The sequence below is a fragment of the Melospiza georgiana genome, chromosome 1 (genome assembly GCF_028018845.1).
Source record: "Melospiza georgiana isolate bMelGeo1 chromosome 1, bMelGeo1.pri, whole genome shotgun sequence".
In the NCBI taxonomy this organism is placed as follows: Eukaryota; Metazoa; Chordata; class Aves; order Passeriformes; family Passerellidae; genus Melospiza; species Melospiza georgiana.
In genome coordinates, this window is record NC_080430.1 from 93,162,451 (window position 1) to 93,187,577 (window position 25,127).

General features: G+C 36.3%; 1 protein-coding gene across 1 annotated transcript in view; it reads left to right on the top strand.

Moving 5' to 3' along the window:
- The window catches only part of GABBR2 (gamma-aminobutyric acid type B receptor subunit 2), a 457,024-nt gene that overhangs the window by 211,392 nt on the left and 220,505 nt on the right, over positions 1 to 25,127 (top strand). Inside the window, exons 4-7 of the mRNA XM_058039616.1 lie at positions 3,018 to 3,119; positions 8,262 to 8,327; positions 13,676 to 13,867; positions 14,989 to 15,225. Of these exons, the coding sequence (XP_057895599.1) occupies positions 3,018 to 3,119; positions 8,262 to 8,327; positions 13,676 to 13,867; positions 14,989 to 15,225 (597 nt within the window). The remainder of the gene's footprint in view (positions 1 to 3,017; positions 3,120 to 8,261; positions 8,328 to 13,675; positions 13,868 to 14,988; positions 15,226 to 25,127) is intronic.

Here is a 25,127-nt window from a genome sequence, read left to right on the forward strand (position 1 = left end):
GAGTCTAAAACCCCGTGGAATTAGATGGCTTCTGTGTTTTAGTTGGTGCAAAATTTCCTTAGCAACTGTGGAGCCCCATAAAAAATTAATGCAGTTTTGTTACCACTTTCTTACAGCAGTTTCTGAAAGTGGAAATTATCCTATTTGCACAACAAAAACCAGAAGTACAGTAGTTTACAGTTCTCCTTACTTGGGGTTGGTGGAATGAAACAATTGCTGCTGAGTGCTGAAACTGCTTGAACTGAAACTGCTGGTGATACGCTTTCCAGGATTGCAAGCATCTGCTAAAACAAAACATGCAGCATTTTGTATCCTCAGTTTCACAAATTTCATCCAAAATAGGAATGTTTGCATCAGGATTGGCAGCTCTAGAAATGGAGGTGACTGACTTTGGACCTAAATCCAAATCAGAAGATTCTGTAGTTAAATTTATCTCAAAGAAGTCAAGCACCTCTGTAGAAAGAAAACCACAAGTTTCCATTCCGTTATGTATTTAAAGTATTTATAAGGGAAGAAAAGAACACTGGGTTTGTGGGAAAAAAAGTATGGAAATAGGAAGTAAAAACTGAAAAATATGGTAAAAATACTCCCAGACCAGGGACACAAGATGACGTGTCAGACATAGGTCAGAGCATTGAAAGGGAAACATCATTTTTAGAAAAAACTTGTAAATTCTTACAAAGCTGCTAACTTGTAAATTCTGCAAAGCTGCTGTCTTGATTGGATAATGGGAAAGAATTTCTTTTGGCAAAATCCCCACAACAGATGCATCTGGAAAACAGCAAATATCTGCTTGAAGCAGTAAAGGGAAAAGATCTTTACCTTCTTTGGCACAAAATCTAGTAAGGTGTGTTTTTGGGAGATTAATCAGTACATACATGAAAAGCCTAGGAGCTCTGAAAGCCACAGATACTTTGTTTCTGCAGATGAGCCAGGGGAGCTGTCAAAGAAATTTCTCAATGGCTGAATTTAAATAAGCACTGCTCAGAAATAACCACAAACATAGACAATTTAATTCCTCAAGTGCAAAGTTCTAAAAGGATGGAATCCCAACAAGTCCGTATACAGCCTGAAGTATAATTTTTATAATCATCAGCCTTATGCCTACCACTGAAGCCTATCCATAAGTACTAATAATATTTAATATGTTGTTTTTGTCATTGTTCATATGTTAATAGTGGTCTAATTTAACTAGACAGTATTTGGTAAATCAGCTGTTTTCCGATCAGTTTAGCTAAATCATCTTAATCTAGTCTTTCTTTGATTAAAAGACTGACTAGAAAATATCAGAAAAGCAAGTGTGAAACTAAAAAATTGTTCCCATACAGGAGAAAGTCAGACAGTATTGCATAGAAGCATATGACAAGTTGTATTCCTTTGGAAATTACATTGATGCTAAGTAAGGAAAATGCTACTTTTTGTCAGTAGCAAATGATAGTTCTAGTGTTTTCTTACAGTAGGTAGAAGGATTTTGGACATTAGCTAAACTATGATCAAGAGAAGTCTGTTTTCTTTTGTTATCACTGATGTTTTGTTGTTTTTTTTTTTTAAACCAATTTTTTCTTTGTATCAAAAAAAAACCTGAGTTGTAAGGGGCAGTTAATGGCATCACTGAAAAATAACAATAATTCCGTTTTACTAGTATAGAAGCAGAAAAAGAAGTCACTACTCATCACTTTCTGTGAACACATTTTCACAGAATGAGTTTAAAAACTGATAACATCACAGAAGGATAAAGGATGTAACAAATCTTGGAAGGCTGACCATTCTGCCTTGCTTGATAAAACAATTTTTAATAAAAAGTTACTTATATGTCCATTTGCTCTAATCATTGAAAAAGGTTATAAAGTAAAAAATGTGTCTTAGTAATTTTAAATCATGACTAAAGGGGATAAGATGACATAAAGGCCATGAAAGAAGTAATTAAGGCAGCTGGTGTAATGATGATTGTCAGGAAATGACCCATACGAGGGTCATCAGAAAGTATCTGCATATGATACACAGGCTTCTCTATTCTCCTGTAATATCACGTAGTTTCCATCCTCTTTCTTCTGTGCTTGCATGTGGGATACCTGTTTTACACGGATTTGCTTCTCCTATTTCTGCTATTACAAACAAATTAAATAGACAATCACTGCAATTGATGTGATCATAATTCTAATAACTTAAAATTGGTGTGCCACTCTCTTCATTTCAGTCCGTAATCATGTTACAGACTAAAATTATTTTTGCTTATCTATTAGGAATAGTAATGTGAAACTGGCTTTGTAGTCGTGGGCTGGAGGAAAACCAGCAGCAATTAAGACAGAAAACCTTGAAGTAGTTATATGGCAAAAAAACATAATTGGAAAGCTAGATTACTTTGAATGTTGTGTGGCTTCTTTGTGATATTAGACAGCTCAAAGAGGACAGTCTTGCCACTATTAAACAGGTGAAAAAATCTGCTAATACCTAGTGGCATGTGCCACCTTCAAGCCAACTATACCTCTTGCTGCTCCATGGTGTGATGAGTGGTCTAAGAGAGGGGTAGGCCACAGAGAAGTTCATTAGGCCTTATCAGCCCCTAAGTGATGTAAGCTAAGCTCTGCTGATTCATGCTAGGACCAGCTGAAATAAGGACTTGAGAATGTATAGGAGTTCCCTTGATGGGCCTTTTCCCTTTATACTCTCTCATGCATCACTTTGGCTACAACACAGTTTTTGGTCCTAACAGCCCTGGAAACACAAAAGAATTGTCCACCCAATGACACAAAGTGGGAGCTCAGTTTGTGGGACTGTGTGTGAACTTTTTTTGCCACTCATAGTAAAGTCCTTTATGTGGTGCAGCCATTGACAGCAGATTGTGGTCATAGGGGAATATCTCCTTGATCGCATTTTAGGTGAAATGGAAAAACTGTGTGGGTGCATATATCATTGTCAAGATCATTGCTTGTCATTACAGGTATAAATGCAGTCCATCTGCTTCCTTCTCACTGGCTCTCGGTTCACTAGTTTGCCTTTTTCTCAACTTGTGACAGGTGAGGAATAATCTGACTGGCGTCCTTGATGGCAAAGACATCGAGATTTCAGATACTGAGAGTTTTTCCGATGATCCCTGCACAAGTGTAAAGAAGCTTAAGGTATGTGTTGCTGTTAATGGGTTGTGGTAATGGGCTTTTTTCTATGAAGGAATGAAATTTGTGTAAGGAAATGAAATTTGTGTTAGAATCATGTATTACTGCATTCTGTTGCATAATATTATCAAAAAATAGCATTGTGAGGGCCTAAGTCCTTCTTAAGTTAATGAAGGTCTATGTGTATAGTAAATATTTTTAATAGTTCCTGATAGTGATACTAAACAAAGGAAGTTGTTGCTGACTTAATATTTGCAGTTAAAGCCCTAGTCATAGTTGATGTATACATATGATGCATACATGTGAAAACTTTTGAGGTTTGGAACCAGAACCCTTTTAAGGTAAATTATCATGTAGAAAGAATATTGAGCCTCTTTCCATTAGCTTCATTACACATTTTAAATTGAATTCTTTGCTTACATCATCTGCATGATTTCAAATGAATCATAAGGAAAAAAGAAGAAAAAAAAATTGGTAGCAGAATCATTTCCCATCCTTCTCTTATTATACTGATTTATTAGACTTCTGGCATCTCATAAAATTAAAACTATATTTTAGCCTTACCATGCAGTACAACCAGCAATAAACTAGACACAGGAGAGATGAATATTAAACTGCACAGGAACATGAAAAAAATGATTGAACAGCAGGAGAAAGCACTTTTAAATGGCGAAGATCAAATTGTTTCTGGCATCAAGTGCATATGACACACAACCAAAACCACAATCCGGCAAATGCTTAAATAGTGTAAAACAGGTTACAAAAAAACCTTAATAAACTAAATCTATTTTAGAAATGACATTAAAGCAATATTGAACTGTGTAAGGCTAGACCACTACTAAAGCTGGAAAGGTTCTGGAGCATGATAAGCTAAGTGGACTTTATTATTTTCACAATCTAGAGAGGTAAGCCTGAGCATTTAAAGTATTAATAAGTAAAGTTTGTGTTTGTGGAAAGCCATTTGTGTCTGTCCAGTCTAAGAGAATTTGCTTTTTCTGTCTGGAAACCTGTCTGGGTTGAAGAGACTCCAGTAGGTGTTACAGTAAAGTCTGTATTTTTGACTAGGAATGGTGTAATAACAAGGAAAAAAAATGCATATTAAGCATGCATCTTTAGGCTGGAATTCAGAAGAAGCAATGGAATCCTAGCTTTCCTCTGCATCAACAACATGCTGTGTTGTTTTGCAGGGAATTCCAGATGACTGAACTTACAGTATATTTGTTATCTCTTGATTTCTTCTTCAAAACAAGTTAATAAAATAATAAATAAGCAATTATCCAGATATTGCTTGCTCTTGACAGAAAGATAAGGTTAGTTGTCCTTAGGTGCATCTTTGAAACAAAATTTAGCTAAACAATTCTAATCATGTTAATTCCTTTCTTCAACATGCAAACCTCATATCTAAAGTAAACTGGTATCTGCTTACCTGAAATACATTTTATTTTTGCAAACACATTTAAATTAATGAAATTTATGATTATGGAATGGAAAATAGTAAAATCTGGCAGGATTTGAAGAAATATACCTTTATATTTTATATTTATCTTGGTAACAGCTTAGTTTCTACTGCATTGACTGCACAGTTAAAAGGTAAATTTAAGCTTAAGGATATCTTTAAAACTAATTTTTGTGTTCAGAGAAAGGGATGGATTTGTACATCCATGTAAATGCTTGAAAATTCTAAAAATGCACAGACAAGTTACAAGAGCAATAATATTTCTACTTCCAACTTTTTTGTGTCTTGCATGTAGGACAGAAGAATTAGCATCATGGTATGGTGGGAATTGGTGTCCTCTGGTTCACCTTCACCATCAGTGATTCCGTAGCTAAGGTCAGAGGCTTATCTCTAGCTCTTCAAGTGGACATCCAAGCATTTAGAAGGCAGAAAGAGTGGCCACCTCTTTTGTCAAAGTTACTCAGGATTTGTAGATTTATTGATAACCTCTTGACTGTCAGATATGTGGTAAAGGATAAGACAGAGTGTCTGAGCTATTCAATTTAGGTATCTCATAAAGAGCCTGCCAAGGCATTGACTTTTCCTGGCAGATGAGATATTGTAGCAATCCTTCTCTGAAAAGCTGTATAATACAACATTGTGGTGTTATTCATTAGAAATGAGGCAGATTAAAATCTGATCAAAGAAGGGAAGCTCTGAAGGCTGAAAAAAAAAAGCTGCCTATTTCAGCATAATGTGCATCACTCAAAAACTCTGAAAAGGCTAAAGGGTGTCTCGTGTCTGAGGCTGTTAGAAATGGCACTGAAGGAGACAAGTTGTTCTTCATCCCTCAGCAGAGCATCTTAGGTGTGTTGATCCTCACTCTCTTCAGGGTTTATAATACTTAGCTCCTGGTGCTACCAAGGCATTTTTAAATTATTAGCCAAATAATATCCTCATCAGGAAGGAAGGAAAGAAGGACATTATTTTTGAGGCTGTGCTATAGTCTTAATTTATAAAATATATTAAAACATGTTTTTATGCAAGGTTTGCCACAACTGTGGGTAAATGAAATGTAACTGTTCTTCATTTTCTTGTTTGAACTTCAGTCCATATGGGAACATATGTATTTCTTACTGAGGGGCAAAGCTTAAATGTTGATATTGCTACTGTAATCTCTAGGAAGAGTAAATATGACAGCTCACCATCTGGCAAACAGTCTAAACATTGGTCTTTTTATGTAAGTGCAGTTTGGGGAGTTGCCTTCCCCCTGGGATGTTTTTAATCATCTTGTAGATCACCTGCCTAGTTCCATGAATTAAAACCTCTTCTGTCAAATATGCTTTAGCTCCATGCAAGCAATTTACAGCTCTCTGAATAAGAGACTTGGCACTTGCTGGGATCCAGTGGATGATTTCTTTGATCCCTATGAGGAAGTTCCACTGTGTTAACTTGCATCATTCTGCAAGGGCTTGAGTAAAGGAATAGTATATCCTTGCAAGGAAATCATGCTGGCTTGTAGTCAGTTAACAGTATGAATGAAGGGGTAAAGAAGTCATGCCCAGCAGGCATCTGATGTATGTCTTAGCATGAGTCTGTAATGTGGACTTTGACCCATGAGCACTGACATGAACCCAGCTCTGACACACTTTGGTGCAGACTTCATTGTCCGTGCAGATAAAACCTCTGCAAGGGATGTGAGCTATGTGCAGTTGCATGAATTTGAAGCTTCAGTGTCTCCTGTGTGAGATGGAGTCAGCAGACCCAAGCCTGGCATCCCATGGATCCAGGCTGATTTGCAATATTGAATGCCATTCTTTGAGAAAAAATTTGGGGAAAATGTGGAAGGGAATGCAAAAAGTGGAGTTCAGGAGGAAGAGGCAGGCTGAGGAGTGTGTGCACAGAGGAAGATGCTATGCATGAAAGAGGAAGAGCTGTTGTACAGACTTTCCTAAATTAGCTCCTAAATTATATGTGTTCTGACACAAAATTAATGATTGCATACCAAATTATGTGATAACCAGGTGGAAGCAATGTCTTAAGGTGTGAAACCACACAGCCCAGGCACTATGACTTCAGTCTGAGTGTTGTCACACAGCCAGTGGGCAGCATTGCTGCATGTGCACTCTGAGATTATTATTTTTGAAGCCACACGGTTTACATATTTTGTTTGTTTGTTTGCTCTTTTAATTGGTTCTCATCATGTTATAAAATGGAAAGGAATTTCTTCAATTTTAAGTTTAATTATTAGGTGCTGTGCCATTTATTTTTAATCAAACTCTGCTTCTCTTTTTTTCAAATATTAAGTCTGCATTTTTATGTTCAGAGCAGTCAAGTGACTCAGAGCTGAGGTTCCAAGAATAACTAAATTATTTTTAAAATGTGAAAAAAAGAAATAGTAGATGAGGTGAGGTTTTTTTTTTGCATAATTCCTAAATCTATTTATTGACCTTACAAAAACTGTAATACTGTTGCTGTAATTTGTATAATTTGTTTGTTTAGTTTCATGTAACCTTGTTAGATTTGTTTATAAAGAATCTAATCCACTTGAAAAAGATTTACATTACTTTATCAGTCTGCAGCTAAATATAAAAATGAAGAGGAGCAGGCTTACTGAAAATGCACAGGTTCAGAATGAGCAAAGCACATCACATTATTTCTGATTTAAACCGTGCTAAGAGTGATACTGTTTTCATGCATTTAATTACAGAGGCATTCTAATATCTTACTGCACTGTCCATCATAATTTTTTCTGCTGAACAAGAAATAAACAGTGAAATTATCTGAGCTAAAAATCTTTGACAAATTGATTTAATTAAAACTGAAATGTTTTTGCCACTGAAAATCATGCTGAAACATATGTTTCTTTTTTCCTTGGAGAGGGAAAGAGTTATTAGTAATTCTAAACAGGTCTTATATGAAAGAAATGAAAAATTTTATTTGCTCGAGCTTTTACAGAGAACTCTGCCATTGTGTGAAAGAAAAAGTAATGTGAAGCCATAAAAGTGTGTTTTATGGATATTAGAAGTAATTTTTCATGTTAGGGAGAGGTTAGTCCTGTTCCTGGAGTAACATTTTCCTGCATGTGTTCCTATATTTAGGAAGACTCTTTAATATGTTTCTAAGTATGAAAGTAAAATTGTCTTTGGACTTCAGTCACAGGTTCTTAAACTGTGATGATTTTTTTTAATGTGTGGAGGTGGGAGGGAGTAGAGAGGGAGTTGACAATGGGTTATAGTTACTGTAGAGAAGGTATTGTATGTGTAAAGCTTTTAAAAATTACTAAAGCAGGTGAAATATCAAGGCATTTGATCTCACAAATCTCATTTCTTAATTTTACAGTTTTATTTCACGCAGACAGTGATAAGTTCATGTCTTCAACTGGTTCTAATACGCAAAATTGTAGAAGAAATATTGCAAAGAAGCAAAAGAATATTTGATATTTTAGTGTTATTGAATACTAATATTTGACTGTAATATCAGTTTTATCTCATTACTACTATAGACTAATAAAATTTTCTACACCTCAGCTTTTTGGTTTTCTTATGTGGTTCTTCAAGTTCTTGGACTTAAAGAAGATGAAATAGTTTTGTATTAATTCTGTCTGCAGCTTTAATCTGTGCTAACTCCCTGCATGATCTGAATGGCCAATTAAAGTGGTATCTGGAAGCTGTGACTGTGTTTAACTGCCCCATGTTTTATTCCATCTGCAGGGCAATGACGTTCGGATAATCCTTGGCCAGTTTAATGAGGAAATGGCTGTGAAAGTTTTCTGCTGTGTAAGTAAATACATTTAATTGCATATCAGAATAAAGAATGTGCTGCGTTTGTTGAAAAAGTAACTTGAGCATAAACATTTCTTCATGGAGTTCAGCTCTGTGAAGGTTTATATCCTAAAGAAAGGTTACACATCTGCAGTTCCATTTCTCTTTCAATAAAGTACTTCGTCTTCAGTGAAATTTAGGCATAGACTGCATGGTTAGCTTCTTCTTATTACTTTCCTGTAGTGGAATTAAGTGCTAAATCAAACTTGAGCATTTCTCTTCACATCAGATCCAGGGAAATACTTGCATATGCTGCAGCAGATAGAGAGAGAACTGCAGGATTTCAGTCTTGTCCAAGAGCTGTGTTCTGGAGATAATGTCTGTGTGTATGGGCTTCCCATGTTTTGCTTTTAAAGAATAAGAAATTCAAGCCAGTTCCTATACATCCTAACTCAGCAACACTAATAATTTCTGCTGCTGAAAATGTTGCTAATTGTACAGTTGTCCTTCCCATCTGACTGCTGTAAATTTTGCTTGTATTACATGAAAGCAAATATTAGTTGATAAAAAATAAAGGTTTTTTAACCATAACAGTAAGACTAGCAAACATAATATTCCCTATCCTCACCATTTGTTTATGTGAATGTGCTGCAAACTTATCCACTGTTGTGGCAATTAAAAGTAGCAGGACGAAAATGTGGATCTATACTTGCACCAACCTGAAAAAAATCCAAAAGAGAAAGATTTTAGTGGCCTAAGTATTGAGTTCTCAGTCTAAATAGTTAGATTAATCACAAAACACAGTAAATATAATGGAAAAGCAATAAAGACAGTGTCTAAATTTCCAAGGGGTTTTTTTTAGCGTTCACTTAGTGAGACAGTTACCTATCCTTGGAAGGAAAGCGAAGGCAGAAGTTCAAAATCTGACTGCTACATGTGTCTCAGATGCATTTTGGCTCTTACTCAGCAGCTGTCCCAGTTGGTGGCAAAATTTGGAAAGGAGATTGTAGAATATATTTGGAAGGAACAAAATCTGTTTTCATCCAAAAGGAAATGGAATGCATTATTTTATTTTTCATTCTTCTCATCTCTTATAGGTCTTTATTTAGAGATCTTTTTGTACTGCCATTTAAATTGGATTGACAGAGATAATCTCCTATTTTTTCATTCTTGGAAGAAAGAATGGTACTTCTGCAGCCCAGATCCTCCTCAGATCTCTTTGGGTTGGGCTGCATTTCCCCAGCAGAGGGATCCTGGTCAGAATTATCTTCCAATCCAACATTAGCAAGAGATTGGCCTCATTTCTAGTTGCCCTTAACTTCTAGTTGCATTTCTCTAGAATTCTCTTCCAAATCCATGTTCATGTGAGGCCACTGAAGAAATTCTTAGAATTCCTTAGAGGGGCAGGCTGTCCTTTAGTCTGCATCACTGTCAAATGAAGGGTTCCAGGGAGAGGATGTCTCTGTCACAAAGCGCTGGCCACAGTTTGGTGTGAACGTGGGAAATGCGTGTAACTCTCGGCGGTTCAAAGCATGATGGCTGCTTCTAAAGTACATTAGTGTCAAAAATAATAAGTTGGATTTTTTCTGGACCCTGGAGAGATCTGAAATATCATGTATTTAGGCTTGTTTAAATGTATTTATGTGAGAGTTTCAGCAGGAGACTGAATGCAGGAGAGGGCAGTTCAAAGTAGGTCATTTATATATTAATGCGCTACAATATGTCATAAAGCTTGTTATTATTCATAAAATATATTGTTGACTCATGCACTCCTACAGATATATGTCTAAGAGCACAGTAATTTATATTTTACAAGTTCTTTAACTCTTCTTTTTCAGGTGTATCTTCAGACAGATTTCACTTGTGATTCCTTGTTATATTCTGCAGGTTGCTGATGTCAGTCAGAAAAAGGCTTTGAGTTTGTTAAAGGAAGATGCTTTTTCCCTAATGCAATATTTATTTTTTTTCCTGATTGTGGTTTTATCCTAAATATAATTTGGTAATGACTATGCAGGTGGTAAAACCTTTAAAGTTTGCCTCTCTTTTCTACCTGGATTCAGCAGTCTTATTCTGTGAGGTTTCTTCAGGACATCCATAGGAGTTTATAGAAGATCATAGAACCATTTAGGTTGTAAAAGACCTTTAAGATGGTCAAGTCCAGCCATTATTCCAGCACTGCCAGGTCCACGACTAAGTAATGTCCCTAAGTGCCTCATCTGCACATCCTTTGAATGCCTCCTGTGATGGTGACTCAACCTCTTCCCTGGTCCCTGATAATCCTTTCGGTGAAGAAGTCTTTCTTAATATCAAATCTAAATCACCTCTATTGCAACTTCACATCATTTCCTCTTTTCCTATTCCTTGTTGTTTGGAAGAAGAGACCAACACCCACACCCACACCAAGAAATTGGACTAAAAGATAGTAAAATTCAGTAGCAAACTTTAAAAACAGGACAGGACTGGTTCGAGCCAAAGTGAGTCTTTGGCAGGTCATTTCTGCAAGGATTTAAATAAGTTTAGCTGTTCATTTATCACCAGTGTCAAAAACAGTGAGCAATTTTAGTTCTATGGGAAATCTTAGCTTTATAATTCATTTTCACCTCTGTGGGATGAATGTGATGTTTTCTTGGAATAGAAATTAGAGCCTTTTGGTCAAAACTTAGTACTTCAACAATCAACAAATTGCCAGTATTTGTTTGCTACACATAAGAAATCTCTATTGTATGAATCTCTTTGTTGTAAATAAGCATTTATTTATGGATTGAAACAAGAATGAAATGCTTTAAAAGAAAAAAATAAAAATTCAGTTTCACAGGGGCAAAAAATGTCCATGACAGTTTCCTGGCTGCTTGACAGCAGCTCAGGGCTTTGCATTCTACATAGGGCATGGGAGAAAGATTAAGGAAAATGTATGACTTCTTTATGCTGTTCTGGTGGTACAAAGCATGTGCAAACCTTCTTCAGCTTGCTCGTTTGCCAAAAAATCTTCCCTTTAGAAACTGAAAATTGTAAGTATTGGTCGATGAGCACTCAAACAAGAAAGATCCATGTGTTTCAAGTACTTGCATCTTTTAAGCATCAAAATCATCTCCATTTAGCAGAATCAACAGGGAGAAAATGGTGGCAAAAAAAAGCATTATTTTGCAATAAGTCTTCTGGGACACAAACACTGAAATGTCTGAATACTGTCAGCTGTGCTGTCACTAGAAAAATCACTGCATGATCATGGTGCTGAGCCTCAGAGGATCTGATTTTCTTCCTACTTCTGCCTTTCCCAGACTACCCTTCAAGCCCTGTCATTCCACCATGTCTCAAAGGAAGAGCTGACAGCTCTAAAAGTGTTTGTTTTGCCTTTTGTTAAACCAGATTGTTGCAGAAATGTGAAAGTGTAACCAGTCTTTCAGGCAACCATGTTGGGAATGATCCCTTGTTTCTAGGATGAAATTTCTGGCTATTTTGAAACTTTGAATTTTCAGCTCATTTTCCAGGGCATTCACAGATTATGCAGGAAACAGTACAAGTGCTTATGCGAACAGAAAATTTCCAGCAGCTCTAATTTCAGAATAGCTCACAGCCAATACTTTCTGGCAACACACAATTTGATACTTTAATCTCTATAGAGCAGGGGAAGCTACATAAGACTGTCCTTCCCTAAAAGCACTATTCTGTGTCAGTTTGCATCCTCATGATTCGAAAACTGTCAGATAAAAAACACTGAGTGACTGAAAGGTCTTGAATGACCTAACTGTATAATGCAAACTCTTTCAGAAGGGAGTACTGCAGGATGGAATTGCTGTTTCCCCCACAGGTAGCCCTGGAATTCAGGGTCGCTGTAGCTGTGCAGGTGGGTAGGAGGACAGAAGCAGATATGATTTTGGAAGGGCAAATCAACAAGCAAGAGAAAAGACAAACTCTTTATGTGGATTGTGGAATAAGTAATATATGAGATGCGAGACACCAGGTTTCAGACAGGACTTTCAGGCAGCTTTGTATACAAAGGCATGAAATTTGATTTTGTCTGAACAAAAGCTTCTGCAACCAGGGGCCAAATAAATCTGCTTTGTGCACAATTCTGTTATGAACTGAGCTGGCACCATTATAATAGACTTCACAGATTTGAAGCCCATTTTTAATTTGGGTATTAACATATTTAGGAGGTTTTCCTATTTCATATATTCTGTTATTGATCTTTATTTCTCTGATAGGCTTTTTGTATGATCTTTGGGATACTTTTCAAAACAGTTATTTCAGAATGACTAATATGTCCTGTTTGCATTCTTATAATTTCCTCCTTCCGTAATATTTTTTGTGAAAAAGAAGCAGTTTTCCTGTTAAGAGCTCTAAGCTTGCACTATGTATTTTCTAAAAATTAGAATTTTTATCTTAGGCTTTCTGTCTCAAGTATTGCTTGTGTTAGGAGCCAAAGAAGCATGAAACCTGCAGTTTTGAAATGGAGTATGACTGAAATGTCAGAAGAAAAATATCTAGTTGCAAGACAGTGAGAGAAACATCTGAGATAAAATTTGCTAATTTTATCCTAAAACACTCTTCCCAATCAAAGAGAATATTTGAGAATACATCAGCTTTTAGGTACAACAGCATATGTGCCTGACTAAGAAAGTATTTCTGTGTCCTGTATCTGCTAAGTAAGTATGTATCTGCTAAGTATTGAAAGGAGCTAACTATAATCTCAGTTCCTTGGACTGCAGTTGGTTGTATTCGGTATTACAAAAATACAGAATTTCACATGAAGAAAGTTCTTGCTGAGAAAAAAAATCATTAAGATTTTGCTCCATCAATTCACTATTCACTCATGCTCCTCAGAAGGAACTGCTAATTTAATGTTACTGTGGTCTGATTTTAGCTGTCACCTAATTCATATTTGCCACATGTGATTCGATGCTGCCTATGATCCAAGTTTTCTTGGTAATCTAGTCCTTAGATTGATTTAAGGGTGATAATTACTTAATTTAAATTAGTGGTAGCATGGTAGTTCTGTCACTCATGTAATAGTTCTGTTATAAAGAACTTTCTGGGGAAAGCTGTGCCTTCTGTTTGTGTTGTTCTTTAACTCCCTCAGTTCTAGACACAGTTTCATTTTTCTGTTTTTTAGGAAATGATCCCCTGAAAGAAAAACAGGGTTTAGTAAATTCTCATTTCCTGAATTCTAAAGTCAGGAGTCTTCAAAAAAAGTCTTCATTATTAGCAAATAATTATTTGAAATTGTTTAAAATAGTTGTGTACTCCAATTACGCCGTCACGTCATTAATAATGAAAAAAAAGTTAACCAAAAGCAATTGGTTTTATGTTCAATAACTCTATTTAAAAGTCCATTATATTTTCTGCTTTTCTTTTTTTTGCAGGCTTATGATGAAGAGATGTATGGCAGCAAATATCAGTGGATTATTCCAGGGTGGTATGAAAATCTTTGGTGGGAAGCCTGGATTAATTCTTCGCAGTGTCTCAGCAAAAATCTTCTTGCAGCCATGGAAGGTTATATTGGAGTGGATTTTGAGCCTCTCAGCTCAAAAACGAATAAGACTATATCAGGAAGGGTTAGTATTTTTCTTCTATCTATTTTACTGTACCATCAATTGTCTCACTGCTGGGCTGGCACAGTAAAGCACCAAGGAAGGAGGTGAAGCTAAAGGGCTCTTCCGCCAAGTGACCTGGAAGTCATCACAGTTAGTTTCACTTCTTTCCACTAGTTAGCAGTTTTAAAATATTTCAAAATCAAATCTAATTCTTTACAGGGTAAGAAAGCAATGAAGTCGCTTGCTTCAAATCTGCCCTCTTTCCCCTGTCTGAATATTATAGTTTAATGTACATTAAGGTTTAAATTACAGTCTTTAGTATCATGTGCGGTGTCACTTCAAGTTAAATAGCTAAGCACAGAAACAGGAAACACTTATATTTAAACCTATTCTGCAAATGGCCAATTTGAATGGTGATTTATGTCTCTCAGAACTAGGGGGCAGGAGGTGAGGCTTGTTTTAAATATAAAAATATATGGTGTTTCCATAAAGCACATAAAATTTTATCACAGAACAAATCCATACTAACTCTGACCAGTGAATAAACATGCTTGATTTTGCTGCTTTTCTTCTTTTTTTTTCATCTGCCTTTCATGCCTTGCTGAGTGAGCATGAAAGGCAACTTTACTAAAGGGTAGCTCATCATATGATGGCACACCATCCAGAGCATAGTGAACTTGTAAAATTGCCACTCAAAATTTCATACTGAGCAAACAGTTGCTCAAGTAAAGGTTATTTGATTTGTGTTATCCTGTAAAGTGTAATCAGACCACTAATTTGCAGGGATAGAGACTTATTCCCTGTTCCAGTATTATGGCTCACCAGTGTACAGTTTTGGTTGAACTGGAGCCTTTTGTACAAAAGTAAAATAAAGGAAGTTGTCATTTATACAGTGAGGCAGTACAACTGCTTTCACTATCTCTGTCTCTTAGTTTTGCTTCCTAATCTCACCAGCAGTTTTTAAACCAGGCAATACATGTTTCTTGATTTTTATTTTCTTTCATAATTCTTATTTTGGAGGCCTTTTCTGTATTAGTCAGGCACTTCTCTAAATTGAAGGGTGAAGTTTGAGGTCTTGATTTAGATTCAACTCTGTAAAAAGTTAAGTATTGAGGTAAAACTGAATTTTCTCTCCTCTGCAGACTCCACAGCAGTATGAAAAGGAATACAACGCTAGACGTGGTGATGGGCAATCCAGCAAATTTCATGGTTATGCCTATGATGGAATATGGGTGATTGCCAGGACTCTACAGAGGGCAATGAATTACCTGAATGCCACCAACAAGCACCAAAAAATTGAAGATTTTAACTACTCAAATCAAAAACTCGGCAACATTTTTCTGAACGCTATGAATGAAACCAGGTTCTTTGGAGTAACGGTAAGTCCTCATCAGATAATTGTGGGATGCAGGAGGCTTGTGATTTTGTGTCAGTAATTGAAACAAGTATTAAATATTAAGTACTCTTGAAAAAGAAACAGAGTTGTTTATTTCTTCTATTTCAGAGCTTCCAGTTCTACTTTATATTAAAAATTAATGCATTGACAGTCTTGCTCATTACCTGTCTTCAGATGCCAAGGGATGACACTGTACAATTCCTCAGTTATCAGATTTTTAAGCATGAATGTCATCTGAATTAACAAATCAGAGTGATCTCAAGGGAACCACAAGTTTTGCAAGCTGCAGTGACCTTTTAAGCAAATTTTTTTAGCAGTTAAGGAGTAGCTGGAATGTGATCTGAGAATACACATTTCTCTCCATCATTTCGGTTTGGAAATAGGCTATAGTACACTGTGTCTAACTCCAGTGCTGTACATCCTAGATATTCTTGCAACATGCTTCAGTTGTGATTTAAATTTATTTATCATTTGTATTTTTTCACAGTTAAGTACAAAACATGCTCACATTGACTTAAGAACTGCTCATTTACAATAGTATCTTCACTCTGATTTCAATTGCACAATTGCAAACCCCTAGTTTTTTGGGTTTTTGGGGTTTTTTTAGAATTTATTTACTTTCTTCTGCTTTTTAGCAGAGTAAAACAGGTGATAGGAATGTGACCTTAAGGCTTCTTTATTGCTTAATTGTATCTGAGGCAACATCAGTTGGAAGTTAGTGGTGCATATGTGTTCAGGAGAGAGATGAGCCGACTCCATTTCAGGACAAATGGTCTTTGGAGTAACTTTGCAATAGCTGCAACAAGAAACCTACTGGAACATGCTTTGTTGTGCTTGGTCTGCAATATGGCTAGATAAGGAAAACAGTGTTTGAAGAAAAGTGTGTTTCAGTGGTACACAGAGGGGCATCTCCTTGCATCAAAAGCATGGAGAAGGTTGGAGGGAGCTGGTAAAATCCTGTCCCCATATTAGAACAAACTGCCTTGGATATCAGTTAACATCTAAACTCACTGAAGTACCAGAATTAAGGTTGTCATACGTGTCAGAAACTGGTTCAAGGAGGAAATGCCTGCACTAATGCATCAGTAAGGTATAAAGGCTCAACCTTTTGGTGTCCTTGTTAATTGCCGAAAAAGCTTTCTGTGATGTGGTACACACAGTTGAAACTAATTCAAAATTTGTAAGTAAGAGCCAACCATATGGCAAGAAAATACGTGTATCTAGTTCCTTGCACAATATGAATTTTGCTTTCTTTTACACTGAATTAGACTGAAAGTTTCAGCAAAATAATTTGTTATTCCATTGTATCCAGAGTAGGACTGGATCTTTGATGAAGCTTTCCGACAGTAGCAGCTATGAACCAGACTCTGCAGGGACTCAGTTATATTTGCCCTACATTATTCCATGTATGATATCTATCAATAGGCTTGACATTGAATATTGCTGTGTAGTTCCTTTTTGGTTTGTTTTTGGTTTGATTTTTTCTTATCCTTTTTGCCTTCTGTTTAGTTTTGCAGACAGTTATGGTGAAATTGATAGTTTTCATTAGCATTGCTTAATTACTCTTCATTGCTTCCTCTCCAACAACAACAACAAAAAAACCCAACAAAATCAAACCCAAAAAATCTAAAATTGAAAGAAAGCTCTTTTTTACTATTTTCAGAGACACCAGCAAAATCTCACAAGCATCCCTTTAGGGAGGGAATGAATCAAAGCTTCAACAGCCAAGCTATGTTTACTTACTTTATTGTCTCATGTATAATGGTTTTCAGAAAAATTACTGCACGATTATTCACTGTATTTAGTACCTGTCTGAGGTGCTTGGTAAAATATTTCCCTTTATCATTGTTCAACCAAATCATAATGACAATGCAAAGCCCAAATCTGGTAATTGCAAGGATCATGCTTCCTGTACCTGTAATCCACAAAAACATTTTAGTGAGAGAGATATGGAGAGAAGAAAGTCTACAGCAACTATGCTTTATTAGGGCATAATTATAACACACAATTCTCAGGCTTTTCCAGACAGCATGAAGAAAAAAGAGTTTTAGAAGAATATTCATTGTTTTGCATTGTAGTGTTAAGAAAGTTGAAGCTGAAGGAGCAGATTGATTTTTACCAGAAATACTTTAAAGCTTTTTATTCTTCAGCCTAATAAATTGCTGTCATTTGTAACCCAATTTAAAACTTTCACTGGAATATGATTTTTAAGTCTTGGAGTGCTAAATCTAATTTCATTTTTTCCCAGAATATTTCTTTTAATAAAAATTGTTTTACAGTCTATTTTTAAAAACTTTTTCTAAACAGGAAAAGGACACTCCTTTATTCAAGATTATCTGTGCCAAATATAAAGTGAATTTTGGGAAAAAAAAAAAAGAAGAAACAAAAGGGAGGCTAAATCTTATCCATATTCAAAGACTCATCCAATAATAAACTATGTTGTTATTTGTTAGATTAGAAAAGATAAACAAGAAGCTGTAGACAAGAATCTAAAACTGGAAAATCTACTAAGTAGCTTTCTCTATGCTTTCTGTGAATATGATATCAGAAACACTGTCATGTCATAAATAATAAATCCCTTTACCCAGTTTTCATTTTCTTTGAAATTATTTATAGAAGACAACACTATTGAGTGGGGAGGGGGTTGTGGAATTTTTTAAACAATTTGGAAAAGACTTAGGATGAAGTGTTCTGGTTCCTAATTATATGAAATATAATTCTTTCAACTTTCTGGGGTTTTTTAATTTTTTAAATTTTAAAAATTTTCAAGGAGACAGCATTTAGAAAATAAATAAGACTATTGCCCAGAGACTTGACATGACAAATCCTATTTTTATGCATCAGAAACTCAGTACAAAATGTTATTTATTCTAATTCTGCTGTCAGAAATCTAGTGGAAGGGAAATTATGGATATTCCTTAAATATTCCTGAGGGTTCTGCTCTCTTTCTGGATTTTTTTTCTTAGCAAATTGATTTCTTCTGTTATTTTGCCTTCATACTTATCAGACTTGTAATCATGTTGATTACCATATAAATTTCTTGTGTATTCTGAATACAGAGCAGGAAAACATAAATTTGGTGTTTCATCAGAAAAGAGTAATACAGCTATCTGCTACACTTTTTAAAAGATAAACTGGATACTGTTTTACAGGTGGAAAAGGATTTTGTGATGAGAAATGCAAAACAAAAGACCTGCAGGGATCTTCCTACAGTTTTGTTAATCTGAATGTCCTAATTCTGGAGGACATTCAGATTCACTGGTGTTGGCCATTTTCCAATTGAATGAGGCACTTCATGGTTGGAATGGCCCCTCTGCAATGAACAGCTTTCAGGAGTGCTTCTGATTTGGGGCTGGCTTGGCTTTCGTGGTGTGCATTTTTCTAATTTCCTTAGTTATCAGAGCTCTTGATTGGTAATAAATGAAAAAGTTGCTAAAACTAAAAAATAAATAAAGGATTCTGAACTTTTTGTTCCCACTTTTCTTAATCCAGATAGAGACATTTTTGGAAACTGAGTGCAACACTACCCTTGTGATTTATAAAGTGCCAGGTCCTGTGTCCTTGCTAAATATTATCCTCTTCTCAAATACTACACATTCTTTCTGATAACTTGAGTGTCAGAAAATGGAAGAAAAGAGGTGTTTACACAGGTTGTTTTTTGAGACAGTTTTGATGTCTGAGGAGATCCCTGATGTAGTTGGTAGAGGCACTGGAAGTAATTTAGATTTGCAGGATCAGCTGAAGTCTCTGCTGAATTGTTACTGCTTCGAATCAGTACAGAGTGATAAAGTGATGGGAAAAAATATATGTCTGGGAAATGTATATATATATGCATTTCAATTCTATAGCTTTTTTCAGCATTCCGCCTATAACATGTTCATCATGTATGTGTGAAAGCTGAGGGGAATTTTCCACAGAGTCAGGATTATTCTCCTAAAGCAAGAGGGTTTGTCTAAAGGATAATTAAAAAAAAAAAGGAAGAAAAGTCAAACTTTATTTTGTAAAACGCTACCATAATATAGCTTGGAGGCTTTATAATTAAAGAATTAGTGCTGTCTTCTCAGGATACCAAATCATATTTATTGTATACCAAATCAAAATCTGTCTAGAGAATAGATGGATTTTGTTTTAGTTTGTTTTCCCCTTTTTTCTTCTCTTTGTAGAGACTATGGACGACTACACAGTAACTTACAGTTGCAGCAATATTTATATTTGTTAGCAAAAAAATGCTGGTTATACTTGGAAAGATGTCATAGAATGGTTTATGTTGGAAGGGACCTTAAAGGCCAACCCCTCTCAGAGCCCCATCTGACCTGGCCTTGAACACTTTGAGGGATGGGGCATCCATGATTCCTTTGGGCAACCTGTTCCAGTTTCTCAGCACCTTCACAGTAAAGAATTTCTTCCTAATATCTAATTTAAATCTGTCCTCTTTCTGTTGGAATCCATTTACCGTTATCCCATCACTACATCCCCTTGTAAATAGTCACTCTGCAGTTTTCTTGTTGATTCCCTTTAGGCACTGCAAGGCTTCCCTACTAAATATCACATTTGTTCTCAGGATATTAGAAGTTTCTTCTGGTTCCATGGGGGAGCCAAATATTGGGAAAAATGCAGTGCATGTCAGAGTTTTTTTTTAATTCCTTTTTTATTCAAAACATTACACTATTTTTAAAAAATGTTTTTCTGTAATTTTTTTATTTGCTAAACCTTTGTCACTGATGTGTAGTCATGAATGTTACCATTCTCGCTGATTTGTGCCTGAACTGTTTCAGCAGGGTGTTCTGCTTCTTACATTTATTGCTATTATCTGTTACTGTAAATCAAGTTTCAAAATTGTTAATTTATTTCTCATCCTTATGACCTTCTATTATTTCTGTGTAATGGAAAAAGAATTGCAGTGGAGGAGTGAGAAAATTAAATTCAGTGTTGTCTTTTCCTTTTATGTCAGCCAGAGACTAGCACAGTAGGATAAAATTCCATCACAGTAGTTGCTGCACAATTGAAACCACAGCCATGAAATAGCTTTCAAGTCTGTCCCCGGCATCCTGCATTTGAATGAATCTAGTCACATTTCATAACTGGAAAAATGCTTATTTATATGAAGTTTGCTTTGTATTTTGATGCTGATTATTTCTGAAGATTTATCTTAGCAGCTTGCCTCCAATTTCCAGGCTTCAGAAGCCAGTGTGCTGTACAGGAATACAGGATGTGTTAGCAATGGAATAGGAACAGGAGAAAGTATTTATTTCATGTCATCCTGGAAAAATAACATACCCAAGATGCTTAAATTAAAAAAATGTGTCAGTCTTTGGCAGAGAATCGGATAAAATTAGCATGGACCTCAGCAGGATTAATTTATCCTTAATATGGGAGTATAACAAATATTTCTGTTCATAGCATTGATCAGTGGGGCTAATTTTGCTTGAATGATTCTGAATTATTCCTCAAGAGCTATTTATATCTGCAGTTGAATTCTCTTTGTTGGCATGGCTGAGGTAGGGTGTATAGTAAAAGTATTGTGGGGAGGGCAGAAATTTCAATCAAACAATTTCTTGTTAATATAGAATAGAGGTTTCAATGAACATTTAATTCTATAAAAGGGGCGGGGGGTAGAGGGTTAGTGTGCAGTGGAATACTTAACACTATAAAGACATCTGTTACTGAGAAATGCTTTTGAATGTTCAATTAAATTCGACTTAATTTTGAGCATTTGAAAATTTCTTGTTGGACATTAACCATAATTGGCTGATTTGAGGGAATACAAAAAGCTAGCAAAACACATAGTCAGGAAAATCTATAAATGTATGCACACAAATGCACACACTCACAACCGCACCAACTCTTGGCAAATCTCAGGTTTTTCCTACACCTGACCCTGTGAGTGTGACCTGTTCTGAATTTAATGCCTTTCCATTTTTCAGAACTTGATTCCTGTTAGGGCATTTCTTGTGTAGCACAAAAAAGAAAAGCACTTGGGATCTGGATGTGTGCAAGATCCCCTACAGAGCTTTCTGGACCTTGAATCTCCATTTGTCTCAGAAGAGATAAATATGGTGAATCTCTTACTTCATTACTCCCTCCTGACTTCCAGTAAATTATCCAACTCCCATGAGCAAGTGAGAGCAGTACAGTGGGTTGGTGAACTGATTTGCAGTCTTTGTGGCCAGTTCATTTAGGAGACTCCTCAAAAGAGAGAGCTGCTAAACTAAGCCGTCAGCAAGTTTGCATAAGGTCATAAACAATGTTTGCTCATTAGGAAAATTCATTGCAAATGTTTTCATCTGCCAACAGTGTAAAACTGCATACAAAAGGAAATACTAACTTTTAGAAATGAGATCTGAAATTAACTGTGACATTTCAAAGATTAGCCCTCAAGCTAATCAGCAGTTGACGATTTAATAGTTGTAGTAGGTGTCAAATAAAAAAGGCTTTTGTCTGAAGTTGTAGAACACTTACTGCAGCATCTGTCATTTTAATAGCTGGATATTTGATGAAAATAAATGAACAACATACATTTATAGAAAAGCTAGTGAAACATTTTCTGGCTGATATCTCTTAGCTTCCTCTGCTTTGTATTTAATTTTGTCTGTATCTAGACAGTATTTAACATAATGCTTAGTATGCCCTAGAAGTTGCTTTGTTGCTGCTTTTTGTATAAAGCGTGGAAGTCCCTACAAATAATAAAGAAAAAAAGCTCAAGGGAAGGCTGTTGCACTGTCTGAGTGGTGGTACAGGTTTGTACTTCACAGGATAGCTCTCTTCAAGCTTCTAAAGAAAGCAAGTGCATTTTGTAGTACCACAACCTTGGGGTTTTTTCTGAAGTGTGATTTGTTTTTTAGCTACATGTTTCTAATCAACCTTTTGCTTATATGTTGAGGTTGCCTTTTTTTTTTCTCTTTTGTTTTGTTTTTCTTCTGTATTCCTTGAATTTGAAGGATGAAAAGACTAAAGAAAAAAGTTAAATCTATGAAAGCTCTGACCTGCTCTAGATCAGCAGTTAATCTGGGAGAGGGCATTGATAGTTTTAATGCAACTTTTCAAGACAGTTTATTCCTTTGCCGCTTGGGTTTGTCTGAAATCCTTACAGAGGGCTCTTTGAAAATATCAAGATACTGTAAGAGTGGGCAGTATGTATGAGTTGGACAGGCAACATGGAACTATAGGTTCTGATGTCTGTTGAATAAGCAGGACATTGTTTTTCTTGATGATTAGATAGCCTTTTGTCTTCTACTTAGTCAGAAGTACTGCTAGATAGATTCCTTTGCCACCTCTTCACCATCTATCAGAAAAAAGAAGGAAAGATGTTATGTGCCTTCCATCACTGCATTAAAGCCCTGTATCCTGCTGCAACAAGTTGGGATTTTTTAATATGAGAGAAAGTCTTGTGTGCCTACTGAAAAAGCGTGATAGGATAAAATTCTACAGACACTTATGGAGAAATGTCCTTGCAACAAGTGTACCATTGAAATGTCATCTCCTAAAATTATAGAAAATCTGGAGTAGCTCCATCCACCTGTACTGTGACTTCAAACCATGTCAGTATCTTGTGATCAGTGGCAGATGACACATCAAATCAGTGTGGATCTCTGGTGTTGATCCTGTATCAGCAAGAAAATATCAGCACCTCTCTTCATCATGTACAAGTCCATAAAAACAATTCAGGGTTTGCAATATATGCTGTGAGAACTGCTTTGACAGAGTCTCCCCTGCAATAATTATCCAAAATGAAAATGTGGTGAGAGGCATGTGGTGTTGACAGTGTTGCAAATTTCTAAATTTCTGTTTGGAGTTTCTCCATTTCTGTCACTGACTGGCAGGTACAACACCCCTAGGAAGGACTGACACATTGCTGTAAAGGGAGATGCAGAAGGAAAGTGGAGTGTGATGAAGAAGGGAAAGTCTGAAGTGCTTTAGCTGCGCTGGGACCTGTTGCAGTTCTCGGTAGCAGTTGTAGCACACAGTGTGTCAGTCAGTACAGCAGCCTAGCAAACAGCTGTCTTGAGAGCTGTGATTACGTAGCACAGGTTAAAATTATTTCCAGCCCCTTTCAAGTAATGTCTGTAAAGGAGGACTGCTCCTTCCCCAAGAGAAAAATAACTTGAGTGCAGAGGGAACAGATGAAGTATCAGCAGGGTCTGAGTTCTGGGCGGAGAGGCCCTGGAGAGGAATTATATCCACAGCTATGTCCCCAACCCGCACACATGCTTTTTTAAGAACAATGATTCTGGAAAGGAAGACTGCAGGAGAATGTGTACTTAGGAGAACATAATGGGAAGGAAAAAGATTTCCTGGAAGGCTCTTTTCTCATCTGCATCACTGAACAGTTCTGAGTTTCCAGTCTCTAGTGTCTCTTGTTCTAGTTCTGATTTGTTTATTAGTGCTCAGAGTTTAATGAACATCTTACCTGACTATGCGTTTCCTGAAATTGATTTTACTGTCTTTGTTGAAGAGCAGATCAGCAACAGATTATGTCAGTTCCACAGAATTATGTCCAGATAAGCCAGGTGTGCATGGACCACGTGTTTAGTAGCTGGGCCATATAAGTATGTACTAGATGCAGCTTGATGGTCTTGAAGAGCCAGCTAGGCTCTTTTATGGTTACCTGGCAGATGGTGTGTGACTCGTACAGGTGCAGGCTGGTACAGGCACAGCTCAACCACTATACTGCCAGGTGTGTATTTGCAGATGATCCAGTGAAGCTTAAAAAAAAAAAAAAAAGGGTTATGGGCATTCCAGGGCAACATTGTTTTTCAGTGTTCCTGCATTTGGTGTCCTTAAGAAGTAAAAAAAGTGTATGGCAAATTAAGGGATATTAACATTTCTGTCTGATATGTCTCCATTTGAAATTACAAGCAAAGATGTCTTATATGGATATTTCCAAGCCCTCAGGTGCCCAGTGGTTTGGGGATGAAAACCACCAAACAGAGCCTTGAAGTGCAGCATATTCTCTCAGTGGGCACAGTGGTCAGAGCAGCAAGATTAGGTATCCTGCATCAGCCTCAGTCTGTAAACTCTTTCCTCAGGGCTACATCTGATTTATATCCCTTCCCTCCTAGAAGAGAGCTCTAGAGAAGTACCTGGTTTAGCTTAATATTTGGGATGTGAATGTTCTTCTGTCATGATTCTAGAGTTAAAGAACACTATTATTTTAGAGTTAACATATTTTAAAAACAGTATAAAACTGAATTCCTGAGTGCTTGAGGGAATTGCAGTTCTTCTTTTATTTTCCACAGGAACAGATGTTAGCCCTGCTGCCTTGGGATTGTTCCAGCTCTGGTAATTCTGTTCTGTGTACCTAAAACTCTCACTGAGGTTTCAGATGGATGAGGAAGTTATTATTTACTAGGTTTTCACCAGGACTCCTCTGGGACAATAAATGCCATAAAGATGCAAAATTTTAGTATTACTGTTCTCCCTTCTCTAAGTAGACTTTCATGTTATTATTACTTCACTGTAAAGGCAAAATATAATAAGATTTTGTTGTTTGAGCCTCTTCTTGTTTCAATCAGGGACAAATCCCTTTTAGCTTCATTGTGAGCAGGAGGCAGTTCTTACCTAACAAAGTGCTCTAATAAACAATTTGAAAATATAACTCAAATCCCTAACATAAAATCCTTTTTGCTCACAGAAAATGTAGGAGAAACTTCTTTTGAGATGCTGTCTGGAATTAGTGGAGGTATTTTAAGAGTGCTGATCAGGTGTATTGCTGCAAGTTAGTAATGAATGATTAGGCTCAAGAGCTTGTTCAAGTGCATTTGGAGAATGTGTTGAGTGTACTATATGGAATTACACAGCTCAGATGTCAAATAAATGTGAGTGATTAAAATAATGGGGTGGAGTTTAGCAATTTAAAAATAATGTCTAGCGATGACTATAAGAGCC